Source organism: Hemitrygon akajei, chromosome 3 (assembly GCF_048418815.1).
Source record: "Hemitrygon akajei chromosome 3, sHemAka1.3, whole genome shotgun sequence".
NCBI lineage: Eukaryota > Metazoa > Chordata > Chondrichthyes > Myliobatiformes > Dasyatidae > Hemitrygon > Hemitrygon akajei.
This window is the reverse complement of record NC_133126.1, coordinates 198,996,712-199,024,350: the sequence shown is the minus strand read 5'-3', so window position 1 is coordinate 199,024,350 and position 27,639 is coordinate 198,996,712. Positions and strand designations below refer to the sequence as shown.

At 40.7% G+C, this 27,639-nt stretch overlaps 1 protein-coding gene across 1 annotated transcript in view; it reads left to right on the top strand.

The window, feature by feature from the left end:
• LOC140724669 (uncharacterized) overlaps positions 1-27,639 on the top strand; it is a 166,761-nt gene that overhangs the window by 129,789 nt on the left and 9,333 nt on the right. The window contains exons 121-128 of the mRNA XM_073039094.1: positions 1,855-1,999; positions 2,828-3,075; positions 6,362-6,491; positions 10,447-10,636; positions 12,061-12,219; positions 14,308-14,438; positions 22,883-23,082; positions 26,070-26,239. Coding sequence (XP_072895195.1) covers positions 1,855-1,999; positions 2,828-3,075; positions 6,362-6,491; positions 10,447-10,636; positions 12,061-12,219; positions 14,308-14,438; positions 22,883-23,082; positions 26,070-26,207 — 1,341 coding nt within the window. The 3' untranslated portion in view covers positions 26,208-26,239. The remainder of the gene's footprint in view (positions 1-1,854; positions 2,000-2,827; positions 3,076-6,361; positions 6,492-10,446; positions 10,637-12,060; positions 12,220-14,307; positions 14,439-22,882; positions 23,083-26,069; positions 26,240-27,639) is intronic.

Genomic DNA, 27,639 nt, shown 5'->3' with positions numbered 1-27,639 from the left:
TTTTGAGACCATCTGGGGTTTGGAAAGTGTTGTAAAAATGCAGATACTGTATGTCTTCCTTTCAGTTGCTTTTTAGTTGCTTTTGAGACCAGGTGCTGTGTCTCACAGTGGCCGACGTGAGAAGAACCCTGTGCAGGGTGAACCCACAGAAGGCTGCTGGACCAGACAACATCCCTGGTAGAGTGCTCAGAGGATGTGCAGACCAGCTAGCAGATGTTCTCACTGACATCTTCAACATCTCCCTGAGCAGCGCCATCATTTCAACGTACTTCAAGGCTGCCACCATCATCCCCATGCCGAAGAAGTCTTCAGTATCCTGCCTAAATGACTACCATCCCGTTGCACTCACATCCATCATCATGAAGTGTTTTGAGAGGCTCGTCATGAGACCCTGCTGCCCCCCTCACTGGACCCCCTGCAGTTTGCGTACCGTCCCAACCGCTCAACAGATGACGCCATTGCCACCACCCTCCACCTGGCCCTAACCCACCTGGACAAAAAAGACACATACATTCGGATGCTGTTCATAGACTTCAGTTCAGCATTCAACACAATCATCCCTCAGAAACTGATTGGAAAGCTGAGCCTACTGGGCCTGAACACCTCCCTCTGCAACTGGATCCTAGACTTCCTGAATGGGAGATCTCAGTCAGTCCGGATCGGGAGCAGCATCTCCAACACCATCACACTGAGCACGGGAGCTCCCCAGGGCTGTGTGCTCAGTCCACTGCTGTTCACTCTGCTGACCCATGACTGTGCTGCAACACACAGCTCGAACCATATCATCAAGTTCACCGATGACACGACCGTGGTTGGTCTCATCAGCAAGAACGACGAGTCAGCTTACAGAGAGGAGGTGCAGCGGCTAACAGACTGGTGCAGAGCCAACAACCTGTCTCTTAATGTGAACAAAACAAAAGAGATGGTTGTTGACTTCAGGAGGGCACAGAGCGACCACTCCCCACTGAACATCGACGGCTCCTTGATAGAGATCGTAAAGAGCACTAAATTTCTTGTTCACCTGACGGAGAATCTCACCTGGTCCCTCAACACCAGCACCATAGCAAAGAAAGCCCAGCAGCATCTCTACTTTCTGTGAAGGCTGAGGAAAGTCCATCTCCCCCCCCCCCCCCCCAATCCTCATCACATTCTACAGGGGTTGTATTGAGAGCATCCTGAGCAGCTGCATCACTGCCTGGTTCGGAAATTGCACCATCTCGGATCGCAAGATCCTGCAGCCGATAGTGAGGTCAGCTGAGAAGATCATCGGGTTCTCTCTTCCTGCCATCACGGACATTTACACTACACGTTGCATCCGCAAAGGAAACAGCATTATGAAGGACCCCATGCACCCCTCATACAATCTCTTCTCCCTCCTGCCGTCTGGGAAAAGGCTCCGAAGCATTCGTGCTCTCTCGACCAGACTATGTAACAGTTTCTTCCCCCAAGCTATCAGACTCCTCAATACCCGAAGCCTGGACTGACACCTTGCCCTATTGTCCTGTTTATTATTTATTGTAATGCCTGCACTGTTTTGTGCACTTTATGCAGTCCTGTGTAGGTCTATAGTCTAGTGTAGCTTTCTCTGTGTTGTTTTTTTTTAACGTAGTTCAGTCTAGTTTTTGTACTGTGTCATGTAACACTGTGGTCCTGAAAAACGTTGTCTCATTTTTACTATGTACTGTACCAGCAGTTATGGTCGAAATGACAATAAAAGTGACGACTTGACTTGAAAGGTATTGCAACAATCTGTTGAACTGCCTCTCAGTCCTTGCTACAGATTAAACCCATTTAACTCTGACTGAGCATACTGTATCTGTATACCTTCATAACACCTGTATACATCTGTTGCAGGTTGGAGAGGTGTGGCTGACACAACACTGTATCCAAATGTGTACCTGTAAGAAAGGTGGTGAAATAAACTGCACAAACTATGGCTGTGGATCTAACGAGCATTGCAGCCTGAAAGCAAATGGGCAATATACCTGCAGATCTACTGGTAGGCAACTGATTAATTAGTTTATCTGCTGTGTTTTTCTGTCAGAGTTAACAGTTGATTGATTGCTTATAATAAATCTGGACTGCAAAATCTTTAAACTATTGCATTCAATAGGCAGAAATGTTTGTGAGTAAATCCTGTGATGCATTTCTACATGGCTTTTCTGTCACTCGGTTTCACCAGTTATAAGAGGTACACTTTGTTCCACACTAATCTTTCTGCTATAGTGCCTTTTTCTTACTTCCTTTGTAAAAGCACTAACACTTCCTTTCATACAAACTAATGAACACCTCATTATTCCTTTTCTTTTGCACGAGTTATTATGTAATTTGTAATTTTCTGTTGTTGCACTCTACTGTTGCTGCAAATCAACAAATGTCATGTCATAAAAGGCTGATAAATTTGATTGTGCACAGTCTCTAGTACCTTGCTCAAAGAACCTTTTCTTCATGTGACAATAATTAAGCCATATACTACCCACAAATTATGTTTCTTTGGATTATAAGACACTGGGCTGTTTTCACATCAATATCTGTTGTCTCAATATTTATCTCTTAGTGCAATGATAACTTTTCACTTACGATACCTGTACAAGCCATCATTATAATTTGGACAAAGTAGCTCTCATTAGGGACTCTTTTATTGCCCCACATTTACAGGGCTATACAGATTGCATAACTAATGCATTGAGAATTAAGATAATGATTGCATTTTTGAAGCTTGATGCTGTAGTCTTGCCACATCCTTCATTGGAAGTATAAATACTTATATAGCTCAAAGTACAAACATTGTTCACTCTGCGATTTTACTTATGCTTGTTTATATTAGGGTTCAGTAAATGCACTGCTGGGGGAAACCCATATTATTTGGGTTTTGATGGTTTGGTCCATCACTTCACTGCTGAGAATCGATACACATTGGCAGAAACAATCGGCATTCCGGATAGACTGCAGGAGTTCAGAATTTTTGGCAAAAATGCACCTCTAAAGGAAAAGAAGGCAACTGCTCACCTGCAAGAGATCACTGTTGAAGTCTACGGCCACACTATTTGTTTTGAGGAAAAGCAAAAACTTGTGGTAAGTTCTAAAGGCCCAAAGTCAGAAATTTTAGGTCACAATGAATCCCCTTTTTCTTTTGGTTTTAGAGAGTGTTATGGTGCATGCATGCAACACACACACAAAATGCTGGAGGAACTCAGCAGGCCAGGCCGAATCTATGGAAAAGAGTAAGATCGAAGTTTCAGGCCGAGACTCTTCAGTAGGACTGGAGGGATTTCTCTAGTCTTACTGTAGGGTTTCACTAGACACTAGAATATTACAGCACAGTACAGGCCCTTCGGCCCTCGATGTTGTGCCGACCCATATATTCCTAAAAAAAAAGTACTAAAACCCACACTACCCTGTAACCCTCTATTTTCCTTTCATCCATGTGCCTGTCCAAGAGGCTCTTAAATACCCCTAATGTTTTAGCCTCCACCACCATCCCTGGCAAGTCATTCCAGGCACCCACAACCCTCTGTGTAAAAAACTTACCCCGATGTCTCTCCTAAACTTCCCTCCCTTAACTTTGTACATATGCCCTCTAGTGTTTACTATTCATGCCCTGGGAAACAGGTACTGGCTATCGACCCTATCTAGGCCTCTCACAATCTTGTAGACCTCTATCAAGTCCCCTCTCCTTCTATGCTCCAAAGAGAAAAGTCCCAGCTCTGCTAAACTTGCTTCATAAGACTTGTTTTCCAATCCAGGCAACATCCTGGTGAAATCTCCTCTGCACCCTCTCCATAGCTTCCACATCCTTCCTATAATAAGGTGACCTAAGTGTGGTCTCACCAGAGATTTGTAGAGTTGCAACATGACCTCTCTACTCTTGAACTCAGTCTCCCTAATAATGAAGCCTAGCATTCCATAGGCTTTCTTAACTATCCAACAACCTGTGCAGAGACCTTGAGGGATGTGTGGATTTGAACCCCAAGGTCCCTCTGTTCATCCACACTCTTAAGTAATCGACCATTAACCCTGTACTCAGCCTTCTGGTTTGTCCTTCCAAAAAGCATCACCTCATACTTATCCGGACTGAACTCCATCTGCCACTTTTCTGTCCAACTCTGCAGCCTGTCTATATCCTCTTGTAACCTTCGACAACCTACAGCTCCATCCACAACTCCTCCAATCTTCGTGTCATCCACAAACTTACTCACCCATCCTTCCGCCTCTTCATCCAGGTCATTTATAAAGTCAATTGTACTCTTTCAATAGATGCTGTCTGGCCTGCTGAGTTCTTCCAGCATTTTTTGTGTGTTGTTGAATTAACAGCATCTGCAGATTTTCACTTGTTCATGTTACATAAGCCACTGGTTTTAAAATTTATTTTCAAATTAACATCAGACACTTGGGAGTTAAATTTACATCCTACCCTGTTTTGTAATTTTTACAGATTAAAAAATACTGAACTAATTCATTATTTATTATCTATTTACATGTTATTTATAATATTTTTTCTCAGCTCAAACTGGTAGAACCTCAGCTACGGGCATAGCCAAACACACTCATTTCTCCATTGCTTGGAACTTTCAGACTATTCCAGTGGTGTTTAGAATTGTAGTTTTCTGGAGATTTGTGTAAATATTTCTGTGTAGGCCCTAACTGTTTAATGCTATTGTGCAGTGACTTTGGGATTATACCAGTTGTAGATATTACTATTGGGACAATGTATACCCTGCTCATGTCCCATCATCTTTCAATTTCCTCTTTTAATTCAGCATATTTGATTTCTGGTGTATTCACTTACTGATTTCTGTAAGTTGTGTGTGTTTGGAATAGTTATGTCTACTAAGTAACAAACATGAGAAAATCTACAGATGCTGGAAATCTATAGAAAAGAGTAAACAGTCTACGTTTCGGGCCTAGACTCTTCATCAGGTCTGGAAAGGAAGGGGGATGAAGTCAGAATAAGAAGGTGGGAGAAGGGGAGGAAGAAGTACAAGGTAACAGGTGAAAGGTGAAACGGGGAGGTGGGGGGGGGGGTGTGAACTAAAGAGCCAAGAAGTTGATTGGTGAAAGACATAAAGGGCTGGAGAAGGGGGAATCTGATGGGAGAGGACAGAAGACCATGGAAGAAAGGGAAGGGGGAGAAGCACCTGAGGGAGGTCATGGGCAGGAAAGAAGCAGTGTGAGAGGGAAAGAAGAATGTTCAATGGTGAAGAGGGGTTGGGGGTGGAGCAATTACCAGAAGTTTGAGAAATCAGGTTCATGCCATCAGGCTGAAAGCTACCCAGACGGAATATAAGGTGTTGCTTCTCAAACCTGAGCGTGGCTCATTGTAGCAGTGGAGGAGGCCATGGACTGACATATCAGAATGGGAATAGGAAGTAGAATTGAAATGGGTGGTCACCGGGAAATTCCACTTTTTGTGGTGGATGGAGCAAAGCTGCTCTATTAAATCTGTACTGTTCTTATGGATTGTCCTAACTGTAATAATGGATCGGTCATAATATAATTTGTGGTATTCTGACTCTAAGTCTGGATCAGGCTTGTATTTATAGCAAGGTATAGGTATAGTGTCCTTTAATGAGTTTCTAGTTCAAAGCAAGATTTTGGTGAATGATTTTTGCCACTTGATTGTGCCTGTGTAAGTAATCAGATTGAGTTAAACTTCTGCAGGATCCTGTAATGTGCTGGATTGCTTCTGGTTTCTCCTGGCATTTTCTGCATTTTGTTGTCTTAAATTTGTTGGACTTTTATTATGTATTTTTGATAATTATTTGTGTTAACCATCTGGTCTTGTATTGCAACAAGGAACTCCTCTGTTTCTGCGAAGAGGTCTTCAACTTTGAGCCAGGCATTCGACACTTCCTTGTCGATATCTAATCTGCTCAGATCGTGGGGATGTTTTTCATGGAGGGTCGTGCTCTTCCATTGATAACTTTTTCTTCAATAATGATGAATTCTTCACCTTTCTGGGTTGTGTTTCATTTAAGTTTAGTGGTGTGTATTTATCAAAATTGCATATACTCAGATGGAGTGCTGAATCCTATTTTTGTTGAAAATATATCCTAATAATAATAATAATAATAATAATTTGTGCAGTTTGTCTTCATTTGCACATCAGTTGTTTGTCCGTCTTCGCAGTTTTTCAGTGTTCTATTGTATTTCTTTGTTCTACTATGAACGCCAGCAAGAAAATGAATCTCAATGTAGTATATGGTTACATATATGTACTTTGATAATAAATATACTTCAAGATTTGAAATAGAAAGGCTTCATGGATGAAACCTCTAGGCTGGCTGCATTCGGTTGTAATAAAAATTACGAAGTGAAAGTCAGTAATCTCCTCAACTAAGGATCAAATGATTTCTTACAGGTGGATGGTGAACTGATAAAGCCTCCGATTCAGCCTCATGATGGTCTGTGGATATACCAAAGATCCAATATGCTCCATCTGGAAACAGACTTTGGCCTAGCTGTCAGCTTTCATGAGAGAGCTAACTCAGGTACAATGTTAATTGCAGATGGGTGTGTGAGAGTAAATTCAACTCAATATAAGTTCATACAGTAGGTGCAATTTAGGGCTTACAGTATTAACAAATAAGTAAGCAAGTCGTCATATACTCATTGTACCCCTTTTACTATAATCCCACAGATTCATTATAGCGAGTCTAAATAATCAATGGGTTCAAGCCCTATTTGCATTTAAAAAAAGCACTGTCCTTCACTCAGTATCTCATGGTTCAGTGCAGCTGCCTGTGAAGACTGGTATTGTGAGAGTGCCAGAGTCAACTGAGCCCCCAGTGTTAAATTGTAAGACTCTCAGTCATACCCTGGCTGGCATGATGAGCACATTGCTGTTGCTCCATGTGTCAACAAACCACGATAAGATAGAGAGAGTCCATGATGAGTGAGCCCTCCATGAGAATAGCCAGAGTTGAAATGTCTAATACCAGAGGGCATGCATTTAAATTGACAGGGGGTAATTTCAAAAGAAATGTGAGGGGCAAGTTTTTTTACACAGAGAGTGGTGGGTGCTTGGAATATGCTGCTTGGGGTGTGGTAGAGACAGATACATTAGGGACTTTCAGGATAGGCACATGAATGTGAGGAAAATGGAGCGATATAGACATTGTGCAGGCAGAAGAGATCAGTTTAGTTAACTATTTGACTACTGATTTATTTGGCTTGGGACAACATTGTTGGCCGAAAAGCCTGTTCCTGTGTGGTACTGTTCTATGTTCTACGCTCTATCTCCTTCTTTTGGATGGGTTGTAAATAACCTATTTCATTTTTTTACCATACTATTTCCAGGATGGGTAGAGCTTTTAAAGCGACACAAAATAACTGGCACCAGAGTGAGCATAACTGGCTTACTGGCACTGAGCATAGGTCCATCATTCAGAAGGGAAAGAGGGAGGAGAGGGGAGCGGTAGAGATATGGGGCTCAATAGTGTGGTGAACAGACAGGAGATTGTGTGGATGTGAACAGGACAACCGAATGGTATGTTGCCTCTCAGGTGCCAGGGTTACGAATATCTCGGATCGTGTCCAACACATTTTGGAGCAGGAGGGAGAGCAGCCAGATTTCTTGGTACATTTTGTTACCAATGACATAGGGAGGAAAAGCAAAGAAGTCCTGAAAAGAGAATTTAGAGAGCTAGGTAGAAAGCTGAGAAGGCCTTCCGAAAGTCCAAATATACAACATCTACTGCATTCCTCAGGTACATATATCATCCGGGCTAGATGAATTGCACCCTAGGATCTGAAAGAGGGAACGGTAGAAATTGTGGAGGCATTAGTAATGATCTTTCAAAATCATTGGACTCTGGCATGGTAGCAGTGGACTGGAAAATTACAAATGTCACTTTAAGAAATGTCTCTCTAAGAAAGGAGAAAATTATAGACCAGTTAGCCTGACCTCCATGGTTGGGAACATGTTGGAGTCAATTGTTAAGGGTGAGGTTAAGGAGTATTTGGAGACACAGGACAGGAAAGGACAAAGACAGCATGGTTTCCTTAAAGGAAGATCTTGCCTGACAAACTTGTTGGAATTATTTGAGAAAATTACAAGCAGGATAGATAAAAGGGATGCAGTGGATGTTGTATCCACCGGATACAACATCCACCCTTCGTCAGGTCTCGGCCCGAAACATTGACTGTTCGTTTCCACGGATGCTGCCCGACCTGCTGAGTTCCTCCAGCTTGTTTGTACATGTTGATTTGACCACAGCATCTGCAGTGTACTTCGTGGATGTTGTTTATTTGGACTTTCAGAAGGCCTTTGACAAGGTGCCACACATGAGGTGGCTTACCAAGTTAAGAGCCCATGGTATTACAGGAAAGTTACTGGCATGGTTAGAGCATTGGCTGATTGGCAGGTGGAAACAATTGGGAATAAAAGGATCCTTTTCTGGTTGGCTGCCAATGACAAGTGGTATTCTGCAGGGGTCGGTGTTGGGACGGCTTCTTTTTATGCTGTCTATTAATGATTTTGATGATGGAATAGATGGCTTTGTTGCCAAGTTTGCAAATGATATGAAGATTGGAGGAGGGGCAAGTAGTGTTAAGGACACAGGTAGGCTGCAGAAGGACTTAGACAGATTAGGAGAATGGGCAAGTGAGTGGCAAATGAAATACAATGTTGTAAATGCATGGTCATGCATTTTGGTAGTAGAGATAAATGTGCAGACTATTTTCTAAATCAAAAAAATCTGAGATGCAAAGGGACTTGGGAGTCCTTGTGCAGAACAACCTAAAGATTAACTTACAGGTAGAGTTGGTGGTGAAGCAGGCAAATGTAATGATAGCATTCATTTCAAGAGGTCTAGAATACAAAAGCAGGGATGTGATGCTGTGGTTTTATAAGGCACTGGTAAGACCTCACCTTGAGTATTGTGAACAGTTATGGGCTCCTCATCTCAGAAAAGATGTGCTGTCATTAGAGAGAGTTTAGAGAGTCACACGGATGATTCCAGGAATGAAAGGATTATCATATGAGGAAGGTTTGATAGTTCTGGGTCTGTACTTGCTGGAATTTAGAAGGATGGGGGGGTGATCTCATTGAAACCCTTTTGAATGTTGAAAGGCCTGGACAGAGTAGATGTGGAAAGGATATTTCCCATGGTGGGGGAGTCTAGGACAAGAGGGCACTGCCTCAGGATAGAGCACAGTCCATTTAAAACAGAGATGTGGAAAAATATCTTTAGCCAGAGGGTGGTGAATTTGTGGAATTTATTCCCTCAAGCAGCTGTGGAGGCCACGTCATTGGGTGCATTTAAGCAGAGCTTTATAGATTCTTGGTTGACACAGCATCAAAGATTACAGAGAGAAGGCTCAGGAGTGGGGCTGAGGAGAGGTAAAAAGGATCAGTCATGATTGAATGGCAGAGCAGACTTGTTGGCAAAATGGCCTATTTCTGCTCCTATATCTTATGGTCTTATGATCTAGTAAGGAGAGAGAATTGCAACTATTAAATCCAACAAGGGTTGATGAAAAAGCATGTGGGATCTGGACAGTTTATCAATACATTCATTCTCTAGAATAGCCTGCTTTCATTGTTCTTATCTGGCTGTAGTCCTGAGCCCCACAGCTTAGAATTTTTTTTATGGTTTTCTGCTTAAGCTTTAAGCAATATTTAAGCTGTGTATATATCTAAACTGTTTTGTTTTATTATCCTTAATACTGTTTGGTTCCAAATAGCATGAACACAATATTTTCAAACACTCCTCCACTGCCCTTTGAGGAAGAGATCTCAAAAGCTTTACAATCCTAGAAAGGCAAAAGAAGGCCTCTTCTTTGTCTTAAGTGAGCAAAGGCATTATTTTAAAGTGGTAACCACTCCTCCACTCTCCACCTTCTCCAACACAGGATTCTCTGACAAAGCGAACCATCTTCTCTAAACCCACCCAATGGAATCCCCTCTTGCTCTTGTAAGCTCTAGCAAATTCAAGTTTATTGTCCCCAACCTTCTCTGAGAAGGCAGTCTTCCCATTCCAAGTCTTAATCTATTAAGCCTTCTCTGGGCTTCTAAAGCATTAATATCCTTCCTTACATATGATGACTAACTCTGTGCTCTGTACTCCAAATGTGGTTTTGTCAAGCATAATCTCTCCGCTTTATTAAATTCCCCTCACAATAACATTCTAAAACCTATAAAGTTCCATACATACCTCAACCACTGAAAATAAATTCCATCTACATAGTGCTGCCATTTCATTATCGTATTTAAGAGGTAGAAATTAATATTGGGGTTGCATTGATTTTATCAAATCTGCAGTTCAGGAGCAGACCGTTCAGCTCAACTCATCTATCCTCAGTTTTACACTCTACACTTATTTACTGTGCCCTTCCTCAACTAAATCTTATCACCATATCTCCTACTTTCTCCTTTTTGTGTTTCTCCTTTAGCAGTTACTATTACAAAGTATTTTTAAATGTTCATTTTTTTTTCTTCATCAGATATCACTCTGCCAATTAACTACAAGAAGTGGGTTCGAGGACTATGTAGTAACTTCACAGGAAAAGGCAAAAATGATCTCATGCAATCAGATGGAATAAGAAATATGGAAATGAATGTTTTTGGTAAAAGTTCAGGGGTTGACAAAAATAGTCCTATACCTGGAGGACCAGAAGCTGCAGAGAGGCAGTGGTATGTGTGTAGAAATTCTCTTATTGTGCATGGTATCATATAGCACACAATAAATTGTTAACTGTAATTCAAACTAGTTAATAGTGAGTCCCACAGTCAGTCTTGCAAGGCTGTTGCAGGTGAAGTTGGTTTTAATATGTCCATTAAAATCAGTCCTTTCTGGACAGTAACCCTCCATTCTCTGCAAGTTCACTATAAAATATTTGAATTATATTTCATTCGGGCTGCTGAGTTTCACTATGAAATGAAGATGTGATTTGCATCTCGCATAAATGAATTAAACAGTCCCCTCATCTTGTAGGGATATAAAACTGTAAACTGAAAACAGGCCCAAAGAGATTATCAGAATTAGGCTCATTATCAATGACATATGTTGTGAAATTTGTTGATTTGCAGCAACATACAATATATAAAAATAATTGCTGTATGCTACAATAAGAAATATGAAAAATATACCACAAATAGAGTGCAAAATAGTGAGGTGGTGTTCATGGACCATTCAGAAATCTACTGAGAAGGGAAGAAGCTTTTCCTAAAACATTGAGTGTGTGCATCTTCAGATGGTCGTAACAAGAAGAGGGCATGTCCTGGAAGGTGATGGATGCATTCTTGAGGCACCACCTCTTGAGGATATCCTTGATGGTGGGGAGGGTTGTGCCCATGATACAGCTGGCTGAGTCCACAACACTGTGCAGCTTTTTTCTGATCCTGTGTATTGGTATCTTCATACCAGACAATGATGCAACCAGTAAGAATGCTTTCCACTGTCCATCTGTAGAAGTTTGCTTGATTGGTGACGTACCATATTTCCTTCAAATGAAGTATAGCTGCTGATGCGCCTTCATCATAGTTGTATCAATATTTTGGACTAGGAGTAGATCCTCTGAGATGTTTATGGAGAGTTTCACAGAAATTCCATCAGCTTTTGAAACTATAGAAGGCTGGTTAAAGATAAGGATCCTTGAAGTTGAAGAGCAGTACTGAGTCATTTCTGACTGTACAATTTTGCAGAACATGTTTCAAAATTGCAGACAATGTGCCACATAGATTGCAGCAATGTTCCTTTCTGTTAGTATTTGTGGTGATAATTATTCTCTTTATCTGTTGTAATATCAAATTAAAGGAATGATGATCTGGCCATATAGTAAAACTATTCTTGCTTAAGATGTAATATTGGTTTGAGAGAGTTTATTTTAAAGAAATGGGAATGGATTTAAATCACTTCTGATTTTTAATCGAACTTTCATTTTTCCACATAAGAATAAAGTGCTCTGCTCGATTGCAGATCAGTTCATGAATAAATGGGTGATTACTGTTAATGGTGTCTGTGATTCACATATAGTTCAGGAAGCCAAGTCTGTATGCAGTCCAAAGCGATGGAGTTTTCTCGCTTGTTAACTTATATTTTTGTCATTTGAATTCAGGCAGCAACCGACTACAGATGAAGATCTGGGATTGGCCTTGCAGTGTAGCAAAACCGAACTGACTCTCATAAACAGCACCAGTTACTGTGGAATTATTTCTGATCCAGATGGACCATTCGGCAACTGCCATAGATTCATCCCCCCAGAGCAGTATCAAATGTAAGAACTTTTGTACAAAGCATGCAATCATTGCTCGAATCTTCACTCCAAAACTCATTCACCTACCATTCTGCTCCCAGTCCCTCAATGCTTCAGGTAAAACCATCTCATGGTTATATGCCAAATTTTGCTTACCACCCCAAAAATGTCCTTCAGTGATACAACCCTCCAAGATCTCTGCAGTGCCTTTGTTCTGGTTGTTGTGAATGCCAAATTTTAATCCATTCTCCATTAGTAGCTCTGCATTAATCTCTGAAATCCCTCTCCAATCTTCTCAACCTTTTTATCTACCTTCTCTTTATTGATATTTCTGAAGCTCTGCTGTAAAGAACCAAGCTTTCAGTTACCTTGTTTCCTGATTTGTAGTCTGTGGAGATTCTAGGGATCATTTACTATGTTAAATACTTTGTAGTATAGATGCAAATTATAAATGCAAATTATTATGATTATATCATTTTACCAATCCAACAACCTTCCTATATTAAATGTTTCACCTGGCTATATTAATATCATTTTTACATACACCCATAACCTATCAAATTTAATTATAGTCCACATAGTTTAAAAAATATGCCTTAACTTTATTTAGCTCCCCACTGTCTCAGGTGGCTTACAAAGTGGCTTACCAATGAAGCTTATTTGAAGGTATAAAGTAAAAATGAATATAAACAAAGGGACATAGCTACAAAATAAGGAAACAGTAACTTAAAATTGAGTTGCATAGAAATTTGTCTCAGAGGTAGTGAATTTCTGGAGTTCTTTGCTACAAGGGTAGTGGAGGCCAGATCATTCAATATATTTGAGGTGGAGTTTGACAAATCTTTGTAAGATGGAGGATTTAGGGGTTATAGAGAAATGCTACAGTCATGGAGTTGAAGCCAGCATAGTTCAGCCATGGTCATATTTATTCCTGGACTTACTTTCCTTGCATTCTAAAAGTAAGCAGTCAATGCCAGTGGGAGGCAGAAAATGGCAAAACACTCCTTTCTAGTGTTAGACTGTTTCTGAAAGGCAAATAAAAACAGTTTATTAAAGACAACTAGCACTTTGCAATATACACCCGGTAGCCACTACACCTGCTCATTAATGCAAATACCTAATCAGTCAATCATGTGACAGCAGCTCAATGCACAAAAACATGCAGACATGGTCAAGAGGTTCAGTTGTTGTTCAGATCAAACTGCAGAAATGGGAGAAAATATAATCAAAGCAACTTTAACTGTGGAATGATTGATGCCAGACAGAGTGGTTTCAGTATCTCAGAAACTGCTGATCTCCCAGGATTTTTGTGTACAATAGTGTCTAGAGTTTACAGAGAATGGTGCAAAAGAAAACATCCAGTGAGCAGCAGTTCTGTGGGCAACAATGTCTTATTATTGAGAAAGATCAGAGGAGAATGGCCAGACTGATTCAAGCTAACAGTAAGGTGACAGAAACTCAAATAACCATGCATTACTACAGTGGTATGCTGAAGAGTATCTCTGAATGCACAACACGTCGAACCTTCAAGTGGATGAACAACAGCAGCAGAAGACCACACTGGGTTCCACAGCTGCACCTAATAAAGTGACCACTGAGTATAGATCTTTTTGTAATTAATGTTGCTCGTATGGGATGAAAGAATAAGAAACAAATGCTGTAAATCCATCCATAACCAGTGTTAGTTCTGTTAATCCACTGCTTGGTGCCACAGTCCAACAGTCCAGATTGATGCCATTACATTCTAGCATTTATATGCCAGACCTAATATGGCAAGATGGTCCAGAGAAGCCACATAAGGAGATCGTAGTAGTAAAAAAACATTTAAAAATTCCTTAATATGCAGAGGAAGAGGTGGAGATGTTTAGGTGGAGAATTCTAAATGTTACATTCCAAGCAGCAAACACCTGCCAGTATTGGAGCAATTAACATGGATGCTTAAAAGGACCTTGGAAGAGGATATGGTCAAGATCAGACTTAGTAAGGCCACCGAGAAACTATAGCAGATCCCCTCTCCCACCCTTCACCCATGATAATTTCTGCTGCACCTGTGATACATAAAACGGGATGAATAATAAGAATAGTTATTTTTTCCATTTTTAATTGCAGGAACTGCATTTTCAGTATGTGTGCCTTATTGAATAACACTGAGGTGCTGTGCCTGAGCCTGGAACAATATGCGCTACACTGTCAAGAACAAGGAGTCACTCTGGGAGAATGGAGGAGTGACACCCTCTGTGGTATGGACTTGATTACTATTTTATATGTATTTACAGCTAAGGTAGATGATACTTCAACATTTTCCTGGGGCTTTCATGCTGCAGCTTTAATGTGATGAGGTCAGGTCCACACCAGACTACTTGAATACGGAATCAGCATCAAAAAGAATTGTCGTTGCAAGAGAGAGAGTGAGAAATCCTGAAGATTGTAACCCTATCCTGTTTCATCAAGAACACAAGAGATTCTGCAGATGCTGGAAATCCAGAGTAATAGAACCATAGAACCATAGAACATTACAGCACAGAAACAGGCCTTTTGGCCCTTCTTGGCTGTGCCAAACCATTTTTCTGCCTAGTCCCACTGACCTACACCTGTGCCATATCCCTCCAAACCCCTCTCATTCATATATCTGTCCAAGTTTTTCTTAAATGTCAAAAGTGAGCCCGCATTCACCACTTCATCTGGCAGCTCATTCCACACTCCCACCACTCTCTGCATGAAGAAGCCCCCCCCCCCCAAAGTTCCCTTTAAACTTTTCACCCTTAACCCATGACCTCTTTTTCTTTTCTCCCCTGGCCTCAGTGGAAAAAGCCTGCTTGCATTCACTCTATCTATACCCATCATAATTTTATACGCCTCTATCAAATCACTCCTCATTCTCCTACGCTCCACGGAATGAAGTCCTAACATATTCAACCTTTCTCTGTAACTCCATTTCTCAAGTCCCGGCAACATCCTTGTAAACCTTCTCTGCACTCTTTCAACCTTATTAATATCCTTCCTGTAATTAGGTGACCAAAACTGCACACAATACTCCAAATTCGGACTCAGCAATGTCTTATACAACCTCACCATTACATTCCAACTCTTATACTCAATACTTTGATTTATAAAGGCCAATATACCAAAAGCTCTCTTTACAACCCTATCTACTTGTGACGCCACTTTTAGGGAATTATGTACCTGTACTCCCAGAACCCTCTATTCTACTGCACTCCTCAGTGTCCTACCATTTACCTTGTATGTTCTACCTTGGTTTGACCTTCCGAAGTGCAATACCTCACACTTGTCCGCATTAAACTCCGTCTGCCATTTTTTCAGCCCATTCCTCCAAATCCCTCTGCAAGCTTTGAAAACCTTCTTCACTGTCCACTACACCTCCAATCTTTGTATCAGCAGCAAATTTGCTGATCCAATTTACCACATTATCATCCAGATCATTGATATAGATGACAAATAACAATGGACCCAGCACTGATCCCTGTGGCACACCACTAGTCACAGGCCTCCACTCAGAGTAGCAATCCTCCACTACCATTCTCTGGCTTCTTCCATTGAGCCAATGTCTAATCCAATTTACTACCTCTCCATGTATACCTAGCAACTGAATCTTCCTAACTAACCTCCCATGCGGGACCTTGTCAAAGGCCTTACTGAAGTCCATGTATACAACATCCACTGCCTTCCCTTCATCCACTTTCCTGGTAACTTCCTCGAAAAACTTTAATAGATTGGTTAAACATGACCTACCACACACAAAGCCATGCTGACTTTTTCTAATAAGTCCCTGTCTATCCAAATACTTGTAGATCCTATCTCTTAGTATTATATAACCATATAACAATCACAGCACGGAAACAGGCCATCTTGGCCCTCCTAGTCCGTGCCGAACTCTTAATCTCACCTAGTCCCACCTACCCGCACTCAGCCCATAACCCTCCACTCCTTTCCTGTCCATATACCTATCCAATTTTACCTTAAATGACACAACTGAACTGGCCTCTACTACTTCTACAGGAAGCTCATTCCACACAGCCATCACTCTCTGAGTAAAGAAATACCCCCTCGTGTTTCCCTTAAACTTTTGCCCCCTAACTCTCAAATCATGTCCTCTCGTTTGAATCTCCCCTACTCTCAATGGAAACAGCCTATTCATGTCAACTCTATCTATCCCTCTCAACATTTTAAATACCTCGATCAAATCCCCCCTCAACCTTCTACGCTCCAATGAATAGAGACCTAACTTGTTCAACCTTTCTCTGTAACTTAAGTGCTGAAACCCAGGTAACATCCTAGTAAATCGTCTCTGCACTCTCTCTAATTTATTGATATCTTTCCTATAATTCGGTGACCAGAACTGTACACAATATTCCAAATTTGGCCTTACCAATGCCTTGTACAATTTTAACATTACATCCCAACTTCTGTACTCAATGCTCTGATTTATAAAGGCCGGCGTTCCAAAAGCCTTCTTCACCACCCTATCTACATGAGACTCCACCTTCAGGGAACTATGCACTGTTATTCCTAGATCTCTCTGTTCCACTGCATTCCTCAATGCCCTACCATTTACCCTGTATGTTCTATTTGGATTATTCCTGCCAAAATGTAGAACCTCACATTTCTCAGCATTAAACTCCATCTGCCAACGTTCAGCCCATTCTTCTAACCGGCATAAATCTCCCTGCAAGCTTTGAAAACCCACCTCATTATCCACAACACCTCCTACCTTAGTATCATCGGCATACTTACTAATCCAATTTACCACCCCATCATCCAGATCATTTATGTATATTACAAACAACATTGGGCCCAAAACAGATCCCTGAGGCACCCCGCTAGTCACCGGCCTCCATCCCGATAAACAATTATCCACCACTACTCTCTGGCATCTCCCATCTAGCCACTGTTGAATCCATTTTATTACTCCAGCATTAATACCTAACGACTGAACCTTCTTAACTAACCTTCCATGTGGAATTTTGTCAAAGGCCTTGCTGAAGTCCATATAGACTACATCCACTGCCTTACCCTCGTCAACATTCCTCGTAACTTCTTCAAAAAATTCAATAAGGTTTGTCAAACATGACCTTCCACGCACAAATCCATGCTGGCTACTCCTAATCAGATCCTGTCTATCCAGATAATTATAAATACTATCTCTAAGAATACTTTCCATTAATTTACCCACCACTGATGTCAAACTGACAGGTCTATAATTGCTAGGCTTACTTCTAGAACCCTTTTTAAACAATGGAACCACATGAGCAATACGCCAATCCTCCGGCACAATCCCCGTTTCTAATGACATCTGAAAGATCTCCGTCAGAGCTCCTGCTATCTCTACACAAACTTCCCTCAAGGTCCTGGGGAATATCCTGTCAGGACCCGGAGATTTATCCACTTTTAAATTTCTTAAAAGTGCCAGTACTTCCACCTCTTTAATTGTCATAGGTTCCATAACTTCCTTACTTGTTTCCCACACCTTACACAATTCAATATCCTTCTCCTTAGTGAATACCGAAGAGAAGAAATTGTTCAAAATCTCTCCCATCTCCCTTGGCTCCACACATAGCTGACCACCCTGATTCTCTAAGGGACCAATTTTATCCCTCACTATCCTCTTGCTTTTAATATAACTGTAGAAACCTTTCGGATTTACTTCCACCTTATTTGCCAAACCAAACTCGTATCTTTTTTTAGCTTTTCTAATCTCTTTCTTAAGATTCCTTTTACATTCTTTATATTCCTCGAGCAATTCCTTTACTCCATGCTGCCTATATCTATTGTAGACATCCCTCTTTTTCCAAACCAAGTTTCTAATATCCCTTGAAAACCATGGCGCTTTCAAACCTTTAACCTTTCCTTTCAACCTAACAGGAACATAAAGATTCTGTACCCTCATAATTTCACCCTTAAATGACCTCCATTTCTCTATTACATCCTTCCCATAAAACAACTTGACCCAATCCACTCTCTCTAAATCCCTTCGCATCTAACATTATTCCTTCCAATAATTTACCTGCTACTGGTGTCAAACTTATCGGCCTATAATTTCCCAGCTTACTTTTTGAGCCTTTTTTAAACAACGGAACTATATGAGCTATCCTTCAATCCTCCAGCACCTGACCCACATAATGTAACACATGCAAAATACTGGAGGAATTCAGCAAGTCAGGCAGCATCTATGGAAAGGAATAAACAGTTAACATTTCGGGCTGAGACCTTTCTTCATGACTGGCAAAGATGGGGGAAGACACTAGAATAAAAACGCTTGGGCAAGGGAAAAAGTAGAAGCTCAAAGGTGATAAGTGAAACCCAGTGGGTGGGAGAGAGGGGGTGAAGTAGGAAGCTGGGAGGTGATAGGTGAAAAAGGTAAGGGACTGGGGATGAGGGAATCTGATAGGAGAGGAGAGTGGACCATGAGAAAAAGGGAAGGAGGAGGGACACCACAGGGAAGTGATAGGCAGGTGAGAAGAGGTAAATGAAGGGGGATTATCATACATCCTTTCAGCTTTGCCAAAAACAGATTCACACCAACGTTAAGCTTGTAGTGTGAATTAAAACCTATGCAGTGTAGTAGGAAAGCTTTTCATTTTTTCCCATTTTAATTATAATGGAGGATAACTCCAGGTAACTGAACATAATCACATGTTGTAACTTACTAGAATATTCCATTTTTTGGCGATTTCTCATAAATAAAAGCTTGAATGAGCTATCAGTCTGTGCACTCAGCTGTGATAAGTGATGATCTAATACTCCCAGTGCAGCATTTACCCAATGAGCTCAAAGAGAGACAGATTTGGATATGAATCTTAGAAATTCAGTAAGTCTGCTGAAATGTTTAAAGATTTAGGTAAGCTTTATTCGTCACATATACATCAAAACTTACGTCGAAATGTGTCAATTGCATCAGATCAAAGCAGTGAGGATGTGCTAGGGACAGCCCACAGTGCTGTCATGCTTCTGGCATCCACAGCTCATCAACCCTACCTTGTACATTTCTGGAATGTGGAAGGGAACTTACATTGTCTCGGAGAGAACGTACAAACTCCTTACAGCCAGCAGCAGGAACTAAACCCCAATCAGTGATTGCTGGCACAGCAATGGCATTATGCTAATTGCTTATAGGTTTTATGCTGTACCCATAATATGATGAAACAGCAGTTTGCACACAACATCTTGATAATAGTGACTAATGAATTCATAAATACTTGTCAAAATAAAGGGAAATAAGGCTTCTTTCCTCTTTGAAGAAAATGCTGTGTTCACCTAAGACAACAGACAGGGGTCAAGTACAATGTGCCACCTGCAAGATGACACCTCAGACGATAAAGATAATTAGCCTTATGCTCCGGTTTCTAGAGTGAGATGTGAACCCTGCATCAACAGGCATTAAAACTTACTCACTTATTGGAAGAGATTTCTTTACCCAAAGAGTGGCGAATCTGTGGAATTCATTACCATCTTTGGAGTCTAGGTCACTGGGTATATTTAAGGTGGAGGTTAGTAAGGATATCAGAGGTTATGGGGAGAAGGCAGGAGAATGGGATTGAGAGGGATAATAATTTATCCATAATGAAGCAGACTTGATGGGCTGAAATCTGCTCCTAGGTCTTATGGTCTTATGTTTGCAGAGACCAGATCCACTGCACAGTTTTCCATCCATGAAAATCAGTGGATTGAAAGTGGGCCACAGATCGGGGAAGTTAAAGTATTCCTAGATTGTTAAACTGCTCATCCATCAGTTGATAAAAATGACCCCAAGTTTTAAAAAAACTGCAGACACATCTGCAGCAAAAATGCAGGTATCTCCTGAACATATTTATCAAGTGTTGGAAACAATTGCAAATCATTGTCAATTGACATTATTACATTGGAAAATCAACTGCTAACATTGAAAAAAAGAGGGCAAATAAATACTTGCACGTAAATTCATGGGAACAATTTAAGCATCATACTTTGTAACTGTGAATGGCAAACAGCAAGCTATAAACTGGAAAGTGCTAGAAAAATATTCCACTCAAGGATAGTCTATATTCAGCAGAAAGAGCAGAAGAAGTTATTCTGATACTCTCAGAATTATATTGCCAGTGTTCTATAGGGGCAAAACTAATAATGCCATGTGAAGCCAGGAGAGGGATCATTTCTCATCTTCTCTCCCAATTCAATTATGTTTTTTTTAGTATGTTGCTCTGTGGGGGTAGCTCCAGGTCAAACACAATCCAAATTTAATTCCATAATAACATTATTCTGTGCTTGAGCTTTGCTTATCAAATATGTCATTATTAAAGGGATTAGCCTGTTCTTAGTCCCTTCTTCCCCGAGACCATTCGTATTCAGAGCCAACCCCCTTCTTCAGAATCAGAATCAGGTTTACTGTCACTGGCATTTGTCATGAAATTTGTTGCAGCAGCAGTACGTGTATTACTTAATAATAAAAAACTATAAACTACAAGAAGAAATATATTATATTAAATAGGTACTGCAAAAAGTAAGCAAAAAAACAAGAAAATATTGAGTTAGTATACATGATTCATTGTCCATTCAGATATCTAGTGGATGAGGGGAAGAAGCTGTTCCGGAAACATTCAGTGTCTGTCTTCAGGCTCCTGTGCTACCTCTTTGATGGTAGCAATGAGAAGAGGGCCTGTCCCGGGTGATGGAGTTTCATAAGGATGGATGCTACCTTTTTGAAGCATCATCTTGTGAAGATGTCCTTGATGGTGGGGAAACTCGTGCCCATGATGTAACTGGTTGTTTGCAACTCTCTGCAGTTTTTTCCAATGCTGTGCAGTGGTCCGTCCATACCAGATGGTGGTGCAGTTAGAATACACTCCATGGTTCACACTGAGGACAATCCTGCAGCAATACAAACATGCCAAATGGGATAGATAGTACTGAAAGTGTTGTGGACAAGATCAAGGAAACAGGATTAGGAATATGTTACTAGATCCCTCAAGCTTACTCTGCCTTTCATTATGATCATGACTACTCTAAGCTGGTCTCAACTTTTCCCCAGAAACCTCAGTTCTTGATCATTCAAATATTTATCTATCCCCACCTTAAATATATCCTCCACCCTCAGGTGCAGAAATTTCTACAGATTCATTACCCCTCCCAAATAAGAAATTTCTACACGCCTCAATTTTAAATGACCAACCTATTATTTCGTAAATACAGTATGTGTCCTTGTTTGTGATCCTTCAACTTGTGAAACCATCTCCTGTCAGACCCCTCTTGCTTTAAAATCTAATACACTTGAATAAGGTCACTCCTCATGGTTCAGAAGTTCATCGAATACAGATCCAACCTGTCTAGCCGGTCTTGTATACACATTCTGTGTGTAATCTGTTACCCCAAATCCCTCCCATATTGTTCAATCTACTGTTACTATAAAGGCAGGCAAAGGTTCAACCCTGGTTCAGTGAGGTGGGTGCAGAAAGCCATGTCAGGAGCAGCATTGGGCACACTTAAATAGGTCTTTGCTTTCTCACCTTCACAGTATGTCTGAGTGCTTTGTTCCTCCAGCATTTTGTATATGTGTTGCTTTAATAGTTGTTAGTTTACACTAGTTTATGTTCCTGAGAAGCTTGCAATTGTTATTCTTCTGATATACTATGTGTGTAAAGGTACCCTATGTTATTATACCCAATTCAATTTCTCCAAACAACTTCCAGAAATCAGTTCTTGAGCCTGTTTTAAAAATGTAAGATTCATAAAGGTATATTTTGTACCTGTGGCCAAGACAGTATGACTTTATCCTCAAAAGTTAAATTACAACACATTTCACTGCCTACGTAAGTTGTCCAGGCAGTTATATGTGCCAGCCAAACAAAGCTGCCACACAGGACTACAGTACCTGCTGTAGTCCTGTATTGAGCAAAATCAGCATGTAATACACAGAGCTTAGCAATCATAGAACCAACAGATCTGATTGAGGTTCTGCAGTCCAACATCTAGTCATGAATGGTGGTGGACAATTAAGCAGCTAATGGAAGGAGCAGAATGCAAGGACATCGCCATCCATAACAAATGTGAGTGCCTTAGAAAAGGTTGAAGCACTTGCAACCATTTTTCAGACAGAAGGGCTGACTAGATTGTCCATTTTTGCTTTCTCACCTTTACAGAAGTTGGAAATAAAAACAGAAATTAAAAACTGGAGGACACTTTACAGTATTTGTGGGAAAAGCGTTATCATCTTCATTTAGGGGGCTATAGTATCATAGCAGTTAGCACAACACTACTACAGCTTGAGCCCTTTTTATTTTTTCCTTTCCTTTTTCCTACTAACTGTTCTATAAAGCTGAAATTTGTAAATATACTTTCTTAATAATTGTATGCAGTGTACGTTCAGTTATTTCTTGCTGATGGGTGACTGCACGGGGGCAGTAATTACCTAGTATTCACACAGATCGGGGTTCAGGTGGGTGAGACACCCCAACCTCCTGGGTTTGGTGGAACCCAAGTCATATTGACCATAATGTGTGGGGTCTGAGAAAGGTGGTTTTCTCTCTGTTGAGTTCGGTGGCTAACAAGCCGCATCTCTAGAGACGCCTGCTTAAAAGGGGGTTCATGTAAATAATAAATAAATAAATGGCATTTGCTTATCTATTTTACTAATGACATAAATGTATTTATTTAACTTACATGCAATGATCTTTTGCTTCATTACAATCCACAGAGATGGTATGTCCAGAAAACAGCCAATACAATATGCAGATGTCAGCCTGCCCTGCTTCATGTGGTGACTTCAATTCCCCCTCAGAATGTGAAGCAGCCAACATGGAGGGCTGTGAATGCTTACCAGGCTTCATACTCAGTGATTTCCAATGCGTCCCCTACAATAAATGTGGATGCACGTATCGAAACAAGTATTATGAGGTAAATCAGCATTCACTACTTGTTAGACACATGAGATTCTGCAGATGCTGGAAATCCAGAGCCACACACGCAAAATACTGAAGGAACTCAGCAAGACAGGCAGCATCAACCAACTGCCTGACCTGCTGAGTTTATCCAACATATTGTGTACGTTGCTCTAATATTTGTTAGTGTACACTGGAAGATCCACTTACTGCAATGATTTCTGGGATGCTTGCAATTGTTACTTTTCTGACAGAAAGGTGTCAGATAAAGGCCGATCATGAAAGGTCCCACTTACCCTACTCTTGGACTGTCTATCATCAAGGAGGAGGCTACACAGCTGACATACAATCAATCTATGTATTTAGATTTCATGTGTTTTTATTATTATTATTGTAGTCTTTATCTTATTGAATTTTTTAGGCTGCGTCAGATCCAGAGTAACAATTACTTGGTTCTCCTTTACACCTGTGTATTGGAAATGACTTTAAACAATGAAACAATCTTAACCAATTATAAATTATTTGTACCTTTTTTCTTTCAGCGACTCAAGAAAAGCCCATTACAATGTGATGGTCATGTTTAATATTTCTCTCGACAGTTCTTATATTCAGAAAGGTGCCAGAAATGGGCCAGTAATATCATGAAGGATCCCACCCACTCTCATTAAGGAGGAGGCTACACAGCATCCACATCAGGACCATCAGACTCAAAAACAGTTCCTTTCCCCAAGCAGTAAGGCTGATCAACCCTCCACCCACCAACCCACCCCTCCACACTCCACCACCACTACTTCATCATTTCCTGTCAGTCACCTTATGTACAGACACTCCTGTGCCTAGAGTCACTTTATGGACATATAATCAATCTGTGTATATAAGCAATCTTATTTATTTATTTTTATTGTATTTTTATGATTGTTCTTTATCTTATTGTGCTTTATTGGAATTGTATTGGAGCCAGATTAACAATTATTTCATTCTCCTTTACACTTATGTGTGTGTAACATGCTGTTATATCCCATTCAATTCCTCAAAAAACAATTTCCAGTAAGCAGTAAGATCTATACAACATATAGGAAGGCGGGTATATTTTGTAACTTTGGCCAGAACAGTATGATTTTATCAGTAAAAGTTAAATTCTAGCACATTTCTCTTTCATATACAGCGTATGGTTATCCTGACAGTTCAATAAATTGGAAACAGATACTGACCAAAACAAGGGCATAGTATTTGTCTCATTTCTCAGAATATCTGCAATTTGTGCATTTTTCTTTCATAAACAGTGACTTTGCTGTTTGCACTGGATCAATCTGAATGTTTTATTGATCCAAAGCTCTTAGGAACAGTAAGATAGGCTTGTGAATCTCCAAAACAGGCGGGGGAGATTGTTTTTTTCACTTTCAAACACAAAACTGAATGTTGTATTCATGGAAGCTTTTAAGAAGATGGTCTGTTAATTGAATTTGGATTCAATTAGTTTTTCTTATCAGATGCGAACTTTTGCTTCTGCACTTCTCGGGTAGAAGTATCAGACAAGAGCTGGTAAGTAGGTCTGGTAAGTGTGGCTCATTATCTGTAGAATTCAAGATTGGTTAATGTAATTTCAAGTACACAAGTGTAAAGGAGAACAAAATAATTGATCCAATACAATAATAATTTAATAATGCATTAAGTACAAAATACATAAGATGGCTTGATACATAGATTGATTATATGTCTGTAAAGTGATACTAGACACAGGAGTGTCTGTACATAAGGTGACTGACAGGAAATGATAAAGTAGTGGTGATTGGGGGTGTGGAGGGGTGGGTTAGTGGATGGAGGGTTGATCAGCCTCACTGCTTGTGGAAAGTAACTGTTTTTGAGTCTGGTGGTCCTGACGTAAATGCTGTGTAGCCTCCTCGTTGATCGGAGTGGGACATGTAGTCCATGAGCAGGCTAGGTGGGATCCTTCATGATGATTTTGACCCTTTTCCAGCACCTTTCTGTATATATGTCCTTAATGGTGGGTAGGCTAGTGCCAGGGATCATTTAAGTGGTCTTCCTGTCTGCCACAGTGCAGTTTCCATACTATGCAGTGAAGCAGCTTGGAAGGATGCTCTCAACTGGGCATTTGTAGAATGACGTAAATATTGATGTGAATAAAGACATGAAATATCATTGGGAAAGTACATGAATGTTCTGATTCCTATGGCCACCACCACACCTTCTAACTGAAGACAAAAGACTATGCCTGGGATACTACATTTTTCAGGGTTGAGAAAAGCCTTGAAATATTAAAGATTTTGGAATAGAACTAGTTCTCTTGCATCCTATGGTAACTGCTGCACTGAGGGGGGTCAATTACATTAAAACAAAGGCTAAGTTCTCAACAAGAACAGTAGAGTAAAACGTTCTCTTTTCATTGTTTCTTTCCCATGTTTGCTTCCCACCCATGCAACTATGGATGTGCCATAATTGACTAGGCTGCCTACACTGCCTGTGCAAGTGGTACCAACCCCACAGTTTCAAGTCCAAATTTGATTGTTGTTCAACCATACGCATGTATACATCTAAATGAAATGTCATTCCTCCAGGACCAAGGTGCAAAGCACAATATATACAATCTCACACAACACATATACTTACGATCCAGCACATACAGTCACCAAAATAATAGTAGCACTAGTCCCTGAGTTGCATGACCTGAAGATTTGGGGCACCCTCTGTAATCCTGCTCATTCTGATACTACTGCCAGCTAAGCTGGCTGTTCAGAATGCCTGCCCACTGGGTCGAATTGTGCTTAGCTAATTCAAGTGAGATCTACCTAAAAATGCTGAAAAGCAATTGGAGACAAAACAAGAATAAATACAGGAGTCAAAATGAACTGGACAAGTTTCTGTCAGCAAATTGAATTCTGCATTAGCAAATTTAAAAATGATTCAAAAAGATCTTAGAATGATAAACTAAAATCATTTTAATAATTGAAGAAAATGTAAATTCTCTTTGTCTTTTGTGAATAGGTTGGGGAAAAATTTATCACAGAAGATTGCTCTGAAGCGTGTGAATGCATTGGTACTGCCACAGTTAACTGCACAAGAATGCTGTGTACTCCCAGAACTACCTGTACCACCGCTAATCGCATCAGAGGATGCTACTGATGAAAGAACATGTTGTGTACATTTAAATCAAGGTAATTTGATGCTCAATGGTAGCTTTTAGTGGACTGTAAAGAGACAATAATGGATGGGTGATCCATTACCACAGATTACTAGACAGAAGCTAAAGTACATGTTTCCCCTTTTCTTTTTTTTGCTTTCTACCAACAGCATAATGATGATTCTGCAATCAGGCGTTCCGTGTTTGAAATGATACACAACAGGAAATTAACAGTTACTTTTCCATCCAGTTAAAGATTGAAAAATCAGACAATAGTTTGTATTTTTAATGTTCCAAGGTGCCATATATTTTCTCAGCAATCTTTTTCACGTACCAGAAGCACTTAACAGTGCCCTTTTTTATTCACTCAACCACAAAGACCACCAGGGTTCTTTGTGTCCATCTGCTGCTATACTTTCAACTATGTACTTGCCAGCTGATTAATGCCCATGCTGCCACTCTTTCCCAGATCAAGCACCACTATCCAGTGGCAGTTCATTATCACACATTTCCAGTTATTTGATCATTCAATCATCAACCAATAATGAAGCCAAAGAAAATCCGGCTCCCACAACACACCAATCTGTTGCGACACTGACATTCGATCCACCCGTCTCCGTAGCCCCAAGATCCTAGGCCTCCGAAGGCAAGCCAAACTCTTAGGCCGTGCGCTTGGCATGTCAGATAATGGGCAGTCATGAAATCCCGAGAGCGGGTCCCATTCCCACATGGAACCAAAGTCACCATGTAACTCCAGGTCAGGGTCTTCAAAAGAACCCTGAAAGGGAAAAGTAGAGATATTAAAGATGGAAATAGAGCTGTTTCTCAAGGTGCAAGCAAAGGAGTCGCCGTATAGTGCCATCTTGACTAAGCTCCGCACTCAGAAGCTGCCAGTGGAAGTGGTGAATGCAGGGTTAATTTCAATGTTTAAAGGAAATTTGGATAGGTACATGATAGGTACTGAAGAAAGACTACAGGGAGTTAGGAAGGAAGTTGAGAAGCAGAACTGCAAAGGTAGTAATCTCGGGATTACTGCCTATGCCACGCGACAGTGAGAATAGGAATAGGATGAGGTGGAGGATAAATGCGTGGCTGAGGGATTGGAGCAGGGGGCAGGGATTCAGATTTCTGGATCATTTGGACCTGCTTTGGGGCAGGTGTGACCTGTACAAAAAGGACAGGTTGCATTTCAATCCCAGGGGGACCAATAAACTGGCTGGGAGGTTTGCTAAGGCTACTGGGGAGAGTTTAAACTAGAATTGTTGGGGAGTGGGAACCAAACTGAAGAGACTGGGGAAGAGGAGGTTAGCTCACAAATAGAGAAAGCTTGTAGACAGTGCGAGAGGGAGAATAGGCAGGTGATAGAGAAGGAATGTGCTCAGACCGAAGGTTTGAGATGTGTCTATTTTAACGCAAGGAGTGTTGTGAACAAAG